This window comes from Sciurus vulgaris, assembly GCF_902686455.1.
Source record: "Sciurus vulgaris genome assembly, chromosome: 5".
Lineage (NCBI taxonomy): Eukaryota > Metazoa > Chordata > Mammalia > Rodentia > Sciuridae > Sciurus > Sciurus vulgaris.
Window position 1 is genome coordinate 115068546 of NC_136465.1, and position 18078 is coordinate 115086623.

The following is an 18078-nucleotide window of genomic DNA, read 5'->3' on the forward strand; positions in this document are numbered from 1 at the left end:
TCCAGAAGTCTGTTGGGGTCAAACTTCCTTCCCCAGCACTGGTACCTACTGCTGGTCCCACCACTCCTTTCTGATGGGTCCACTGTGTCCTCAGGAGGCCTTGCTTCCACCCTAAGGCTAAGTGGTCCACAGAGGCACACACTCTGTCCTCTCCCCCATCAAAGCCTCCCTCTCCCCCATAATAGATCATCTGAGTTGTGAGCACTTTAAGATTCAGAGACATGTTCATCCAACATTGCATTTCCAGTGCCTCGGCCACTGACTGTCACACAGTAGGAGCTTAATAAATGCCTTTTGAACAAACTTATAATTGACTTTTGAATGATGGGCCACTTTAAAGATTAGCAAGATTATGTCTATAAGGCTCTTCAAGATTATGTATTACATGTACAATAAAAAATAATAAAAGTAATAAACCTGAATTTCCCAAATATGAATAATTTCGAAGACCATAAAAAAGTTAAAGAAAAAAAGAACACATTTCCTGACCAAATGACATTTTGAGATCACAGAAAAATTTATTGTAGAAAGACCGGAAATGCCAAGCCCTTCAAGGTACACCTTTCAACCAGGAAACGATGAAGTCACAGCACTTTCCAAGGGACCCCCACACAGAGCCCATCAGAGGCCCTGACAGAATCATGGACATGAAGGTTGTCAGTAAGCCAGTCAAGGAGACTCCAGGCCACTTGCAAGTGAAGGGGACTCCAGATCCTAGAAGCAAAACCAAACTCCTCTCTCAAGGCCACACGTTGGCTGACACTTTCCCCTGACAGCCCCCTCCAGCACATCTTTTATAAGACCCTAAAGTAGAAGTCAAAAAGTGCTCAAAGAGAACAGAAGTGAGAGGGAACTTGTAAGATCTGGAAAAGACCATTAAACCACCTTGGCAGGAAAAAAAAAAAAAAAGGCAGCTTCCAGACTGGCTCAGGACTGGAACCCTCCCAAGTCAGATCCTCACATTCCTCAGGCTTCAGACCCTGGGCACCTAGATGGAGCCAAACGGGGCTGCAGATGCCCCACCCATTGGGCCACTCTCTGCAGGCCCATAATGGAGCAGAGTGCAGGAAGGGGCAGTCTTCCAAAGATGAAGCTGTCTGGAGGGTAGGACAGAAGCAGAACTTGATCATCTGTCCATCATACCTCCTTCACTGCTAAGAACGGGTCCTCCCTTTAGACAAGGACATGGGGTTTGACATACTCCCATGTGGGACTGTAAACCAGGGAGATAATGCTTCTCCACACAGAGATTCAGAATCAGGACAGGCATGATCTGCAGGCATCTCATGTAGTCAGTACATCAACCATCAACATTAAAGTATGAGGTTACAAAGAGGCAGGAACTGACCCCCGGTCTTGTTTCCCCTTACCAAGTTAGGTAGCCTGGAAATCTGCTACTTGCCTATAGGGATCATTTTGTGAGCAACTCGGGGGACGGAATGTGGTTCATAGAGCTGCCAAGATTCAGGAAAGAAAGCCTGGGGTGGAGACGTTTGGTGAAACTGACATGCTCTCAATCACCCACCCTGCAGAAGCTCTGTGGGTTCTTTGTTCATCAACTATGTGCCTTAGTGTCCCCAGGATAAGGAACAGGGACAGAGGAGGGGATCCGGAGTGAGAATGTAACTGTGCCTTTGACCACAAGCCAGAGCTCTCTAAAGAGGGAGCTGCTACTTGGGCTTATCTACCCTGCTTCCCCAGCTAAAGTCAAATTTATTAGCACAACTGCTGAGACCCATCAGGAAAAGCTAAGTGAGAAGGAGTCACGAAGGGCTTGGAGGGAGGCGACAGAAGAGCCAGGGGGGCGCATCCTGTGTGTAAGTAGTGAGACACTCGCTGTGCTTCTTACTCCACGATTCGCTTGCGGGATGTGTTGGTGGAGGTTTGGATGATCTGCACGCGCGAGGAGCCGCCGCTGTACTTGCTGCTACTTTTGCTGCTTCCTCCATAGCTCCCGCCGCTGCCGCTCCCATAGCTACCTCCACTGCCGCCTAGGGCGCGCCCTCCTCCGTAACTTGCCCCACCGCCTCCGCGGGAGCTGCTGCCACCGCCGCCACTATAACCGCCGCCACTATAACCACCGCCACTGTAGCCACCGCCGCCGCCACTGTAGCCACCACTGCCGCCACTGTAGCCACCGCCGCCGCCACTGTAGCCACCACTTGTGGTTATCTGGCTACTCTGCACCGCTGTTAAGGAGATGCAAATGGTTCAGATGGACCTGGCAGGGGGACCTGGCTGCACCTGCCCCTGCAACCTGAGGTCTCCTACATCCTTGATCTTTGGTGGCACTGACTTGCAAATAGATACTTTGGACATCCAAAGTATTCCCATTTAAAAAACATTCTTCATACCACAAGGATGTCAGCACTCCTTTAAAGTAACACATTCTCCTTGCTTATTGAATATATACCCTGAAGAGTTCTAGTCCCTGCTGAGATTAGGTATCACAAAAATTAAAACAAGCAGACCTAAAAACAATCATGGCCATTGCAACAAATTCTTCCAGAATTTGTGGTGACATTAGCTTACTCTGGTGTTCTTTCTACTAGGCTAGAAGCAAAAATACCCAATGCCAATCCCTGCTGGTCACCTGGCAACCCTACCAAAACCATTCTCTGCCCTGGACTCTGGAACTTACAGATGCTCACGTGGCTCTGCAGCTCTCCTGACATCCTGTAAAACAAAACACACTCATTAGCCAGACCCATGAGCATCAGGACATCAGTGAAGGCAACCTGAAGATAATAGGGGCAGAGATGCCCCCAAGTCTCAGGGAACTGTGTGCATGGGTAGAGGCCAGGAGACAGTGGGACCAGGGGTCATTTTCAGCATTTTCATGAAATCTTTTAGCATTGGGAGTGTCCACCTGGCAGCATTGGTGTGGGTTGGGATATGGGGACACTGCTTAGAGGCAGGGAAATGGTCACAATGACTTTTCCTGTACCCTACCAATTCACCCATTCTCTGTTTCTAAGTCGAATATTTCTGCTCACACAGGACCACCAGACTTCCAAGAAAACTGGGAAGATTACCTTCTCTCCATCCAGGCAGCACACACTCCATGGCTACATCCTCAATTTGGCTTAGAGACATGACCGATACACCCACCTGCTCTCCTCTCCCTCCAGCAGCTTGCGGTAGGTGGCAATCTCCACATCCAGGGACAGCTTGGCCCCCAGCAATGCCTGGTAATCCCGCAGCAGCCGAGCCAGCTCCTCCTTGGACTGCTGCAGGGCCTCATCCATGTCCTGAAGCTTCTGCTTTGCATCCTGGAGGGCTCGCTCTCCTCTCTCCTCTGCATCCGAAATGACTGAGTGCATCTGTTCGATCTATGCCAGAGACAGTTGGAGAACCACAATAAGTGTTGCATTTTGGGAAACTGATCTGGCAGAGCATTACAGAAGGCAGGGGACTGGTCAGCCCGCCCACCCTGAGCACCTGTCCTACCTGCTTCTTGACATTGCCAATCTCTGCCTGCAGTCTTTGAATGGTGCGATTGAGCTCTATAATCTCCATCTTGCTATTCTTCAGGTCATCTCCATGTCTCCCCGCTGTGATCTGGAGTTCCTGGTACTAAGAGTCAAAGGCAACATCATGGTCAGCACCTGCTACTTACCTAGAACTCCTCCAAAAAGGGATGGGTCTGGGCTGCTCTCCCCTGGGAAGTTCCAGAGTAAGCCCATCTGAAGCTGTGGTCCTACACATGCACACCTATACATGCACATCTATACCAAAACTCTGTCACCTGAGCTCCAAACATCATGCAAACACACACACACTCACACATGTCTGTACTAAGGGCCCCTCATTCCTACTCTGGAGAGATTGGTATCCCAGCCAGACAGAGATGTTTCTTGATGCCCTTCTTCACACACCTAAGCCTTCACACTGGTCCTTACCCTCACTTTTTCTACTGCATCATATTCCTGCATACCCTTTTCCAGAGTGATTCATCTAACAGACAGTGCCTCCTGTCCTCAGAGGCCCTCAGCATCATCCACCTTCATTCACATTTTCCTCTCTGTGTTTCTGTCTACATTGCCCCCAGCAAACCCACAGGACATGGTGGGGGGAAAGTTGGCTCAAGGGAATGTATTCTGATGTTTCACTGTGGACTCTCTGCCTCCCCTGTCTGATGCCAAAAATCTATTGCATCCCAGAATACCTGTCTTCAGGTCAGTGGGACAGACATCAACTGGGATTGGAGCTGGCCACAGACAATAACACACAGCAAATCATCAAGTGCCAGTTGTTCAGAATTTAGTTACTGGACTGCAACCTTTGTCTCTTCAACACAGAGGCTTTACTCTCCACAAAGGCCAAGGTTGATTTATGGTAAAGAATTAACCAAAGATATGCCCAAAGACTTCATTGTAAATATATTTATTTAATAAGTAAGGGTATCATTTCATACTGAAAAACCATGCTGCTAAGAATGTAGAATATTTGGTGTTACAGAAAGGCATTCATAATTGATAAGTAGAACAGAAAAGTATAAAGCTGCTTTAAGAGATGCCAATATGGAAAAGATTAAAATAACAAGCATCCTAATGGTGAAAAGCAAAGATTTATAGACAGTACACTAGGATTGGTACTGCTATCACTTGCTAGATAAAAGACTTGGGAAATCTCACACAGTTATTTGTAAAATGGGAATAATGAAATCCTTACCTCATGGGGTTATTGTAAGTATTAAATGAAATGATATGTATAAAGCATTTGTGTGGCACCTGGCACCTACAAGTTCTCCATGTATGGTAGCTACAAAGAACTCACAGAAAATATCTGAATACATTATAGTGGTGATGAGACATGGGTGATCCTTACCATAATTTCTAAAGTTTCTATAACAACTTTAAAAAAGAAGAAGACACTACCAGCTCTAGGAAGTACCTGCCTATTTCAGGGTTACAAGTCTGGGGGCAGAGCTCACCTTGGTCTGGTACAGCGCCTCGGCCTCTTCCTTGCTCTTCTGTGCAATCAGCTCATACTGAACCCGCACTGCATCGATAATGCTGTCCAGGTCCAGGGAGCGGTTGTTGTCCATGGACAGGATGACATTGGTGTCACTGATGTGGGTCTGCATCTGGGACAGCTCCTGTGGGACATGAAGTACTGTTGACTCCTCCCAGTCTCCCAGAGTCTCAGTTTCCCTCAAGGCTCCCTGGGGAAGCCAAAAGCCTGGGCCAGGAGGAAGCCTCAGAGGAAAGTTCTTTTCAATTGTTATGTGCAACGAGGATTGGGGAGAGTCTTAACCACCTCAAATAAAAGTAATGGGGCCCAGGCTGCACCTCCAGGGAGGAGGGAGGAGTCTGAACTCAGAGCCCTCATGGCACCACCTCCCCATCAGGCCTCACCTCTGCCCTCCACCCCAACGTTACTCTTGCTTGGCCGCCATCTTTAACTGCACCCTCTGACAAGCACATTAGCTCCTTGAAACCACATGTGCTTTCAAAGGCAATGGAAAGGACTCCAGTTATGGAGCCATTTGATGACCTGAGATACTGAGCAAGTCGCTCAGTTTTCTGTTCTGTAGAATGAAGACACACTCATAACATAAATAGAGTTCCTAACACAGCACCTGGCCCAGAGCATATGTCCCCAAGTTAGACATGGACAATAGGAGGACCAGGGACGGACTAGCATACTATCCCACACCCTGAAGTCTGTCTTCACTCCCTTTAAGATCCACGTGTCGTGTTTGATGATTTCTGGCTAGTTTTGCCCGCATATGTCTCGGTGTCAACCTCATTTCCCACCTTAGGATCTCACTGCCTCCATCTCCACCACCCCTACCCAGGAACCCTAAGGACTGGAGGGTGAGGGAATGGCCGCCTCGAGGCCTACAAAGTCTAGTGACTGGGGAGATGAACCCCTGGTGGGTACTACTGGATTTCAGGCTTCCCCTCTTTCTGCACATTCCCCGAAGGAGATGTGAGACAAGAACAGGGTTTCCTATAAGGACTGAACTTACCGTGTCAAATAAATATTTCAGGAAATTGATCTCCCCAAGCAGGGTGTCTGCTTTGGACTGCAGATCCACTTTTCCCATAAAAGCAGCATCTACATCCTAAACAACAAGCAAAGATGGTTTGACTTTATCACCCAGGCGTTATCCACCATCAGCTGTCTGGGTGGCCCAGGAAAGTTACAAAGCCTCTCTGGGTTTTTCCTTATCTAAAAAACATCATCACCTCACTCAGATAAGGGCCCTGCAACCCATGGCTTTCTCAGTCAAAAGGAGATATGACATCAACCTTCACACCTAGGTCAATCACATATAGCACCCTTGTCCCTCCCCAAGTCCCAAGGCCACACATGACTGACACTCAAAAGCTGTCAGTTAATTTTATTTTTAGAAGACTGGTGAGGCATGGACTGGAGGGTTCCTAAAAAGTCGTGTTAGTGTCCATTTCCAATTTTCCCTTCAGTCTAAGGGCCCTGCGCTTGGGCAATGCACACCAAGCTGACCCCAGAGGTCACCCTTGCATGTCACAGAGCATACCACGGGGATTTCTCACTCCACCCAGTCTTCTGCATCCACAGAAGGAACTTCCCTTCCCCTCACCTTCTTCAGAACAACGAAGTCATTCTCAGTGCTGGTCCTCCTGTTGATTTCTTCCTCATACCTGTGAGGAGGCAAGAAGCACAGAGAGGCTGCAGTTGCTGACCTTGGCCCCTGATTTTTCCCCCAGCACCAGAAAGTTCAGATTTTCCCAGAACTCTCCTGGCCCGGACTCAGAGAGTCCTGATTCCAACACACTGTCTCCTGCCAGGGCCTTGTGCTCTCACTGATGAGTGACTGGAGCCACCTCCTGGCTCTCTAAGCCAACAGAGGGGACCGGGATCCAACATGGAAAACCCAGAGCCGTGCAGAATTCCCCCAAAATATCCATATTTATTCTGGTGTTTTACCTTTGCAAATGTGTCAAATTTAATCTTTTTTTTTTTCAATTAACAATCAATCTACTAAAATTTAAGAAAAAAAGATCACCTATAATTCTGTCCCCAGTACCCCCAGAGTGAGTTTTATGTTTTCCCTTGTTGATTCACATACACCTGACTCCCCACTGGCTCCACACAGGAAGAATGTCAAAGCAATATTAAAAGAAACACCCCACATGGGGAAGAAGAGAGAGGGAGAGGTCACTCAGTCACCTACACAGTTACTCAGGAGCAGTTGATCTGAAATTTGACAGCTCCTGCCACCCCTACCATTGTTATTAATATATTGAGTGGCCTAGCACATGCAGATACAGTACTAAGAACTGATTAAGCACAATTGTATCTAAACCAATGGTTCTCAAAGTGTGATCCCCAAACCACCAGCATCAGCATCAATTAAAAATGATGTTAGAAATGCAAATGATCTGACCCCATTCTACTGAATCAGAAACTCTGGGGAAGGACTCGGCCATCTGATTGCAGCAAGCTAATGCACACTAAAGTTTGAGAACCACAGACCTACCCATCACAATAATTCAGCAAGGTACTTACTATCCCCACTTACTAATATAAGAACTGAAGACAGATTAATTTGTAAGCAGTTGGTAAGTGGCAGAGCTTATTTGGCTCCAACATCCATAAAGCTATCTTTCCCCAACCCACTCAATATAAGTGACAGCTACCATCCTACCAGGGCCAACATATGCAAAATGGCACCCCAGCAGTTGTGCAGTGCGGAGCCTGACCCAGTCCCACCTCTTACACATGGACACTGAAGCAGAATATTTTGCCCCTATGAATCGGTTCCCTGCTACGCTTCTCCCAGACCCTTTTACCCCATCTTAAGCCTCACTTGCTCTTGTAGTCATCCACGACATCCTGCATGCTCCTGATCTCTGTGGTTTTGCGCATCTGCTCCGAATTGAGAAAATCCACCTGCCTCCTCAGCTCACTGATATAGCTCTCCAAGATAGGCTCCAGGTTGTTGCTCCGAGTTGAGGTGTTCACCTGCTGCAGTAGCTCCCATTTTGTTTGTAGCACCTGGTTCTGCTGCTCAAGGAATCGCACCTAAAAGCAAAGACCCCAGTCCACCCCAGGCCATGGGTCAGAGCAGCTCCCCAACAGGAAGGGGAATCAGCAGCCCGATGCACATGCAGACCTAAGGAATCAGGATCGCCCCTCCAGAGGTCAGGACTTTCCCCACTCTGGGACACAGAAGACAAAGTAGTTTTTGATGGTGACTAATGCCTATAAGATCAATTTGTCTAAAATTAACACTGTGCCAAGTGCTGCGGTACACTCCTATAAATCCCAGTGGCTCAGGATGCAAAGGCAGGAGGATCCCAAGTTCAAAGCCAGCCTCAGCAACTTAGTGAGGGCCTAAGAAACTCAGCAAGACCCTGTCTCTAAAAAATAAAAAAAGGCTGGGGATGTGGCTCAGTGGTTAAGTGTGCCTGGGTTCAATCCCTGGTACCAAAAAAGAAAAAAGAATAAAATCTTTTATATTTTTCTTTTATTTTTTTATTTTTTAATAAAAATAAAATCTTTTATTTTTTATCTTTTTCTTATACACCCCCCAATTGAGTGCCATGTTTTGTTTAGGTACCACCATTGACATCATTCAATTTGTCCATGCCAACATAAGGAAATCGTGTTCTGGAACATCTGAAACACTAATAAGTCCAAGGCTCCTTTCTCTTGTGGCCAACATGGGTCATGCAGGAGAAAATAAGAAGAGAGAAGGAAAAACTGGGCTTGGAATATTAAAACTAATTCCTAGAACCAGGTGATAGTACACACCTGTAATCCCAACTACTCAGGAGGCTGAAGCATGAGAATCTCAAGTTCAAGGCCAATTCAGCAACTCAGCAAGACCCTGTCTCTAAATAAAAAAATAAAAAGAGCTGGGGATGTAGCTTAGTGGTAGAGCACCTCCAAGTTCAATGCTCAGTGTTCAAATTAACAATTAATTAATTTAATCAATTTCTGAGAAAGCTTATCTGGGTGCCCCTAGAGCTACCACCACCCTGCTGCCTGCCAGCAAGATTTTCAGGAAAGTAACCTCATTTAAATGTTTATAGAACCCAGAGAGAAATTTTAAAATAAGTAGTCTCATTTTCTAAATCGTTGGCAGGTGTTGAGAAATACCCAAGTTGCATTTCCCATGAAACAGAGAGTAGGCATCACCCCATCTTTACTACCTCTTTCCCCAAAACTGGATACAAAGTTTAGATGCAGGGACCAGAGAAGTGGCTGGCTTGCAGACCTAGGCATGGCTTGCCCTTCACACCACATGGACTTGAGCTCACTTTCCCTCTTCTAGTTGCCCACAGAGAGTCTCCCCTCCCAGGCTCTGATGGAGATGGTGTGCCTCTGCTTTGCTCAGGCCCAAGCACGTGTGTGTAGTGTGTATGCACACACACACACACACACACACACACACACACACACCCCTCCATAATCCAGCTCCCTTCTCCAAGAGCCAGTTCCCTTCTCCAAGAACTTTGAAAAGGGAAACCCCTCTGTTTTGTGCAGTCAGAGCAGAAACCTGTCAACAGTCCCCTCAATGTGGCACTAAGGAGGGCATCCAGAATCTCCCAGCCCCTGAGACACTGCCAATCTACGGATCAGCCCTTGCTAACTCCCTTTGGATTCTGACTCCACATTGGAAAATGTAAATAGAGCACTATTTCCCATGGCTCATTTTTGCTAGCTTTATCAAACAAGAGATTGGGCAACAGGTTTATCAGCATAGCTCATTAACACCTGATGAGACATTCTTGCCACTTCTATTTTTACTCTGTGCTGGTACTCCCAATCAGTTCCACACTCGTTCACAGCCCTGTGCTGGGTGGAAATGACACTGTGGAGACCAGAAGAATCTCATGGCAGCAGCTAGGGGTTGGAGGGCTAGATCATATGAGACTATAGGATTTTGGCTTTTAGTCCAAATGAGACAAGAAGCCAGGGGAGGATTTAAACGGAGGAGTGATGTGCAGAGCTGAGCTCTTGTCTTGAGAGTGGGCTGTACAGGACTAAGAAGGAATGCAGGAAGACCTCCTAGAAAACCAGGGTCAGAAGTGACTGCAATAGAAAGCTTCTCCCTCCATCGAGACCAGAGCCCACCTGGCGGAAGAACCTCTCTTCATGGTCATCCCAGCCCTTGCCCTTAGGAAAGGACAGGAAGCTGAGGCCACTTACAGCTTGACTTCTGCCCAAAGTCCATGCAATAAAACTGGACAGACACTCCTTCAGTGACAGGAACTATAACCCAACGAGAGTCTCAGGAGATCAGTTTTCAGAAGCCTTGATCATCTCACTGACCACGATGCTCTTTCTCCCTCTCCTCCACTGGCATAACCTTGACCTCCCAAACCTCCCTTGAAGGTTTTCTCCTTCACCTTCACATCTTTGCTCCAACCAAACCCTCCCAGTCCTGCCAGTGCCTGAGGTGTGAAGATATTCACCCAAATTTTCCATCCAGGTGGTCAGAAGGCGTCAGAAGCCCCTGGTTCTGTGGAACTCCTTTCTGATTGTCTCTGGGCCTCAACACTCTACCCCACCTCCTCCTGTGCTCACACACTCTGCCCTGATATCAGGCAGTGGTCACTGCACCTCCCCCTCTAGACAAAAGGAAATGCCAGAGGAAGCTCTTTGCCCTAACTATTCCTCCAGCCTCTGCCTGGTGGCTTGGGCCTGAACCACACCTAGTCTGAGGTTTAATGGGGGAACTAGAGAGAGGGGCTTCCGTGGCTCCATATGGCCCTGGATGAGCTAAAAGAAGGAACTCAGGTGGGATGCTACATTGTATGTAATTAACCCAGGCCCTGCCATGGCTTGCCCAGCCTGCTATTCCTGCCTGCCTCCCCAGTTTCATATTTTCTTCTGTCCTCTCCTCTCCCTTCTCTTATGCCCTTTTCTCCAGGATTTTTAACTATATTAAGAGTCCTAAAGGTTCACACTTTTATGCCTCCTGGTCCTCCTGCCTGAAAATCCCCTTTGCCCTGAGAGCTCATTTGACTTTTCCTCCACCTTCAAGACTCAGGTCAGACCTGGGGTCTCCAATGAAGCCCTCCAAGAATCCAGCAGGCAGAGCTCATGGTACCCTTCTTTGAGCTACCATGGCCAGAGAGTACCACTCCTGTTCACATAATCCCCCCACACTGTTGTAACTCTCCCCTTTAGATGTAGGGCTCCTTAAGAACAGAACGTGTGTCCTAGTCACCCCTATAGCACCTAGTACGGTGTCTGACATATAGTAGATGCTTAGTACTTGTGGTTTCTATGGGTGGGTAGAAGGGTAGACTGTTGGATGGGTGGGAGGATGAATAGATGAATGAATGGATGGATAAGTGGGAAGTATATTACAAAGTACAGCATATGGGTAGATGGATGAATGGATAGATGGATGGCTGGATGGATATGTATGAATGGGATGGGTAGGTAGATATGTGGATGGATGGATGGATGGATGGATGGATGGATGGATGGATGGATATGGGTGGGAGGGAAAAAAGGAGGGATGTGTGTGGATGATTGGATGAATGGATGGATGGATGGATATGTGTGAATGGATGGGTGGATGAATGAAAGGAAGGAAGATAAGAGGGAGAAATGTGTATGGATATTAATAGGTAGATGGATAAATGTATGTAGTGGATGGGTGCATGGAAAGATGAATGGATGGATGGATGTGTATGAAGGGGTGGATGATGGATGGATAAATGAGTGCATATGTGTGCATGGGTGGGTAGATGAGTGAAGGGAGGACAGGAGGGAAGGACGTGTGGATGGGTGGATGGGTAGTGGATAATGATGAATAAAAATGAGGTTACTGCATTGAATATCTATTGAGTATTTCATATCCATTATCTGCTTTCCTGCCAAAAATGGAAAAGTAGATAAAAATTTCCCCAAGAAGGCAAGTTGAAGCCTAAATGAAGTAAATGCTTTCCTAAGGTCCTAAGACAACCACATACAGAAGTGATTGTTCTCATTCAGCTGAAAAGTGTACACTGTGGTGAGAGGCCCCCTCAGTCACACAGTCAGTGACCAAAGGCTCTGCCTGTCTCTAAGGTACTCACCTTATCAATGAAGGAGGCAAACTTGTTGTTGAGAATCTTGATTTGCTCCCGCTCCTGGGTCTTGACTCTCTGAATTTCAGGGTCCACTTCTAAGTGAAGTGGCTCTAGGAGACTCTGGTTAATGGTCACCTCTTGGATGCTCCCTGGTGGATAAGAAGGACCAAAGCCCCCAAGCCCAAAATTGCTAGCCCCAAATCCAGCACCCCCAAAACCACCTCCTCCATAACCACCACCTCCAAATCTGCCACTCCCAAAGCCGCCACTTCCAAAGCCACCACCCCCAAAGCTTCTGCCCCCTCCAAATCCTCCTCCTGCTCCCCGACCCTGGCAGAAGCCACTGGCGCTTCTCCCCACCAGACTAAAGGAGATGCTTTTACTGCCGCCCAGATTGTAGAGGCTCCTGGAGCCAAAGCCCCTTCCATAGCTCCCATACCCTCCACCGCCACACCTGCCCCAGGCCTGACTCACAGACCCCACAGTCCGACTCCCACCACCACCAAAGCCCGAGGAGGACCTGGTACTATAGGCCCGCCTGCTCCTTGAGCTAAATGCAGACTGAGAACTAAATTGGCGACTCATGGTTGCTGGAGCAACCAGAGGCACAGAGAGCAAGAGCCCAGCAGAAAGGAGGGAGAGATCAAGAGGGAAGGAGCTGCCACTCCTTTGGAGGAGATCTGGCTCAGTACCTATATATACACATCTGCTGGGCTGGGCACCTTCAGAATCTTGGGAGGGGAGTATTAATGTTTAGTTTGCCTGCCAGAATATCTGTTTTAAACCTCACCTATGTGTTGCTGAAATTACATTGCAGACAAACTTCCCCAACTTGATCATTTATCATACATCTCTAGCCACTGGGAGATTGGAGAGCAATAATCTCTGAAGATCTAGTTGCTGGAAACTCCTGCACAATTTTCCCCAAATCATTAGTTGATCTCTTCCTAAGAAACTCCACCATTGAGTTGTTTGTTTAGGGGTGTGCCTGGGAGATCTGGGGCAAAGCTAGGGGTGTCTAGTGACCTTGGGACCACAGGTGGGATAAGGGGGAGAAACCTGCTGTCATAGCACTGTCCTGGAGGGCAGAAGGTTTTCTTTTGCATCTTTGTTTTACACCAAAACCAAGAAACACAATATTTCTTTTTCTGTTTTATCATTTCTTATCTGTTATAGATAATATTTTTGTAAGATAGAATAAAATGATTTACTCTTCAGAGATTTAAAAGCCAGAGATACACAGAAAACAAGCCCTATCTTTTTATGTTTTCATTTTTAGATTCAGCAATCATAAAATTGTCCTATTCATTTAAAATAACAACAATGGGTCCTTAAGTAGTAACTCAAAAATTCTGTACTTTTCAGGAACTAGTAATAAAGAGTCCACAGACCCAGGCATGGTGGCACATGCCTGTAATTCCAGTGGCTTGTAAATCTAAGGCAGAAGGATCATGAGTTCAAAGTCAGCCTCAGCAAAAGCAAGGTGCTAAGCAATTCAGTGAGATCCTGTCTCTAAATAAAATACAAAATAGGGCTGGGGACATGACTCAGTGGTCAAATGTCCCTGAGTTCAACCTTTGGTACCCCAAAAAAAAAAAAAATTGAGAGCCCATGGACCAACAATGGCCTATGCTCACTCTCATGTAGCAGATAGCACGCCTGGGGTGAAGCTCACTCCAAGAGCATCAATCTCAGCCAAAAAAAATGTGTGTTGCCTTCTGGACCAAAATATCTGGTGGTTTCCTCGGAAATGTAATAAGATATTTTTATAACTTGAAGCAGGAAAAAATCTTAAATGCCCAACTTCTGCTGATGGTTTGCTCACCTGGATACAATTATTTAAAGTCACAATCCTGGAGACTTCATGGCAGAACTGGAAAACATTTATGACACAATGTTAAATGAATGGAGCAGAACACACAATGGGTCTGTGCTATGAGCTCACAAAAATGAGGAGTCCAAAGAAGGCAGAGTTAAAAAGTAACATAGAAAGTGATCTATTACAGATTGGAAGAGGTTTTCTCCCAGGATTTTAAATGTCCTTTTCCTTTGCATTCAGCATTAAATACTTTTTTTTTCCAAAAGTTGGAGCTAAAATAACAGGGGCCCCCAAAAGTTGGAGTAGAAATCCCAAAAGAGGTGAGAAAGGACAGGTAGTAGGAAAGAATGACAGTTGGTTAGGAACAGCAGCGAGGAGAAGCAGCCTAGGGCTGGGAGGTTTCCAGACCTTCTCATCATTCTCCTCTTGCTGCCTGTGCTTGGTAACCATTAATGGCTCATCTCCAGGAGACACTGTAGGCTAAAAGAGAGCGTGAGCCTGAAATGTACAAACAGAAGAGGTGATTTCAACTCCTGCTTCTTCCTGGCTGTGTAATCTCAAGCAAGCCACCTACTCTATACCTTCAGATACTCACAGAATCATAGTTTCTATTTCTCAGGGATTTGATGCCGGAAGGCGTGGGAAAAGGCAGAGAGACTCAGCAAACATCAATATATCTGCTCATGGATCCTGGTAGGACAATGATCCAACTTCACCAGGATTTTCGGTGTTTCAACGGGGACAATCCTGGGCAAGTCAGAATGGCTGGCCTCCCTAGTCCTAGGCAGCTTCAGTCTACACAGCCCTATTCCTAATCCTAACACCTCTGCACCTCCTGGGGAAAAATGAAGCCAGACACCATGGTAAAGAGAGCTAGAAGGAAACTCAGTGGAGGCTGAGGATGGAATACAGTGGGAAAGTTGCCGGAGGGTGAGGAATCTGAGTCAGGTGAAGGGGAGAAGAAGCCCCCGTGGGCTCCTTCCCCCGACACCTTCGTAAGCCTTACCTGCAGACTCGACCTTGTGCCCCTCCCCTGCCTGCAGCAGGGCCCGCCTCTCCCACTCACTTCCAAGCCCAGTTGTGAAGAACTTCTTCACTTCCATCTTTACTCCCCACCAAATAAATAGGAAACTCCTTGATGTTAGACCCAAAGTTCATGAACGAGAAACCCCTCCTCCCCCAGAAGTGCCTATTCAATTGCCGGACAGTCAACCAACAGCAGAGACCTGCCCACCTGAGTTAAAGTGAAGACCAGTGAGTGGACGTCTTGGAAAACTAAGATCTTGGGCAGCACATGAAGCAGCCCTGGAGGTGAAGCATTTACTAGTTGTGTGATTGAACTAATTACTGAGCTTTTTGAACCCTGCTTATCTGATGCTTAGAGCACACGGCACGGGGCTTGACGGTAAATATTGAACATGGATGCTAGTATAGTTGGTGTTATTTTATGGCAATAGTTACTGCATTGAGAACTACAAGTGCTGTGAGTTTTTAGAAAGAAAAGTACCTGGAGAAGACTTCACAGAAGCTAGGTCCTGGCTCAAGCCAGCCTTGAAGGATGAGCCGCATATAAACAGGCCAGGAATCGGAGACTGGGAAAGAGACCAGCAGGACGGCTGGAGTCAAGGCCTAGAAGAAGAAATGGACACCATGAGAACAGAGTAGAGGCTGGTCTAGCCATGAAGAGGCCACCCTGCCTTGAAGGAGAAGGTAGTAAAAAGGAGCTGAGCTTGTGACTCATGGAAGGTACCAGAAAAGCCTTGGAGAGGAATTTTTTCAAGATTCACCCAAGCCTATATTTGTCCTCATGCAGAAGAGAGGCCATGTTAAATTGGGATAAAATAAAAGAGGAAACTCCAGGCAGCACACTTAGAAAGCTCATTTGATCTCTGACTGTGACCAGATGTCAGCATCTAATGCCAACACCTCAGTCCACCTCCTATTGGTCGGATGGCCCCGATAGGCCACTGTCCCTCCCTGGAAGGGTGGGGGTGGGGAGGAAGGATGCCCAACAAATACTATTACAAGAGGCTTTGGTGCAGAGTGGCAGTTATTTCCTATTCCCTCTTACAAGAAAAAGAATTGATTTAAATGAAGCAGAAAAGGTTTCGCCAGTCTCTCAGGAGATATTTAACCTCAGGTCAACATTGGAGGGTGAATAAGTTTGCTAGGCCAAATCAGTGTCCTTGAGATGGACCCCTCAACCGGTGGCACAGCACAAAGCAGCGGTTTCAAACTCGCTGCACAGCGCCATCAGCTGGAGAGCCCGAAACACTCCTGCCTGCCTGTCCCCCAGGCGCTGGGATTAACTGGTCTAGATTTTGGAATTTTCAAAGGTTCCGAGTGGGCAGACAAATTTGGAAACCACTGGTATGGAGGAAGCAGGACAAACCAAATGACCTCTTGAGATTCCGTTTGGCCCAAGGTCAAAATCATCATCATCATTATCATCATCACACTGGTTAACCTTTTACTGAGTGCTTTTAGTGGGCTGTAGGTGATTTCAATAAACCTAAATATCAACACCATAAGGAAGGTATTCTCATCGACCTCATTTTACAGACAGGGAAGGGAGACTCAGAGAGACAAAGTAACTTGTTCAAGAACACACAGGAGAAAGTGGTGGGATGGAGACATGAACCCACGTATTCCTCCTCCAGGACCCACATGGATTGCCTAAGGGAGGGGGTCCTTGGAGAGACATGTACCGCTTCTTCTCCTCCCCATCTCCACCCACAGCCATCAGCTAGCACTCTCCTTAAAAGGAAAGTGGAAAGTCAGTCGAGGGCTTCAACTTGCCCCACCTGCCTCCCAGATGCTGAAACCCAGGACTGCCAAGAGGGTGAGGCCCACGCCATTATCAACTACCCGATGGCAGGCTTAGCAGCAGCTGGAGGCAGGCTTTGAGAGGAGCTGCTGGTGTGGCCAGCGGAGGCAGCCCCCACAACCCCAGTCCCACCTCACCCTGCATCTCCCCGGGTCTGGAGGTGGGTATCACAGGGGCGTGACCAGGGCGTGGGGTGGAGAAGGGGAGGAAGGAAGAATCTCACTCCTTGGCCGCACCCAGGAGGGAGGGGAGAGCTGCAGCTATGGTGGAGGTAATAGGGACCTTTACTCACCTAGAAATTGGAGCGTTTTGACCTGGGGTCAGCAGAAGAAAGGCAGCCATGTGACACAGATAGGGAGAACAGCCTCCTGGACTGATGGACGCTCTCAGCCATGGCTTCCCACACTCTCAGGCCACTCTTCTCCCTGCATCAGAATGGACACGTGATAGAGATCATCAGCCCAGTGTCTTCATTCTACTAGGAGGAAATGGGTACAAAGAAAGGGGCTTGGGTCAAAGCTACAGGAAAGGCTAGTGGAGCAGCTGGTGGAGTTGAGTATCCCCCTGCCAACCCCAAAAGAATAGGAAGGCCTCTGAGAAGGACCCAGGCCACCTCTGCTCCTGCAGAGAGGGACAGATGGAAGCTCCACCTCTAGTCTCTAACAGGCCCTGCAAACAGAAACGTCCCTGGGAATCCTCTTGATTTCTGGGTTAAAGTGCATGTTGGGGGTACCAACTTAGACCTTGAGTTCCTCCACAGGACTCCAAAGAAACCAGGACCTCACCTTTGATATTCTTTTGACTAACACCCCAGGATCAGCCTGGAAGCTGAGAAGCAGGCCGTCACCTTCCTTCCGGCAAACCTAGCAGGTGCTCTTGGGCCTGGCCATTGTCTGGAAGCCTTCACAAGCACTCAGAGAAGCTCCACAAATTCCCATGGTGAAGGTCCAGAGATAATATTGTTCCAGACATTTTAAGGCCCTTCCTACCAACATGTAAAAGTCATGACTCTTTATACAACCTTTTATAAAGCTGGCAAACGTTTCTTGTCTCGAGGCCAAGGGAGCAGCTGAGCAGGTGTGGGCACGAAGGAAAATAGGGCTGCAGGGAAGGCTCAGGTTGAATTCCAAAAAAAATACTGAGGCCTCAACAGAGGAATGGGGTTGTCTGAGCAGAGGGCATTCCACCTGATGGCTCAAGAGGACAGACTCGAGGTTACAGGGCTAGTCGATGGTGAAGGAGGGACTGGAGTTCCCAGTTCATGTCCCACCTCCTCAATGGTGGTAGAGAGTAGAGTGCTATACACACACGTAAAGAATTAAGAATTTATCATTATTTCCTCCATTTAAAGAATAGACAGGGGTCTGGGGCTGTAGCTCAATGGTAGAGTGCTTTCCTAGCCTGTG

The 18078-nt window shown here is 47.5% G+C and overlaps 1 protein-coding gene and 1 long non-coding RNA gene across 2 annotated transcripts; both read right to left on the minus strand.

Moving 5' to 3' along the window:
• Positions 1-493: 493 nt before the first annotated feature.
• KRT77 (keratin 77) lies at positions 494-12707 on the minus strand. Its single transcript, XM_079140867.1, has 9 exons — positions 12033-12707; positions 7802-8016; positions 6572-6632; positions 5978-6073; positions 4937-5101; positions 3451-3576; positions 3112-3332; positions 2642-2676; positions 494-2189 (listed from the first exon to the last, which is right to left on the minus strand). The coding sequence occupies exons 1-9, from the start codon at positions 12609-12611 to the stop codon at positions 1846-1848; spliced, it is 1842 nt and encodes a 613-aa protein (XP_078996993.1). The 5' UTR covers positions 12612-12707; the 3' UTR covers positions 494-1845.
• Positions 12708-15421: 2714 nt separating this feature from the next.
• On the minus strand, positions 15422-17697 carry LOC306661796. Its single transcript, XR_013763959.1, has 3 exons — positions 17458-17697; positions 16965-17147; positions 15422-15474 (listed from the first exon to the last, which is right to left on the minus strand). It is a non-coding gene; the product is annotated as an uncharacterized lncRNA (long non-coding RNA).
• Between the last annotated feature and the right edge of the window lie 381 nt (positions 17698-18078).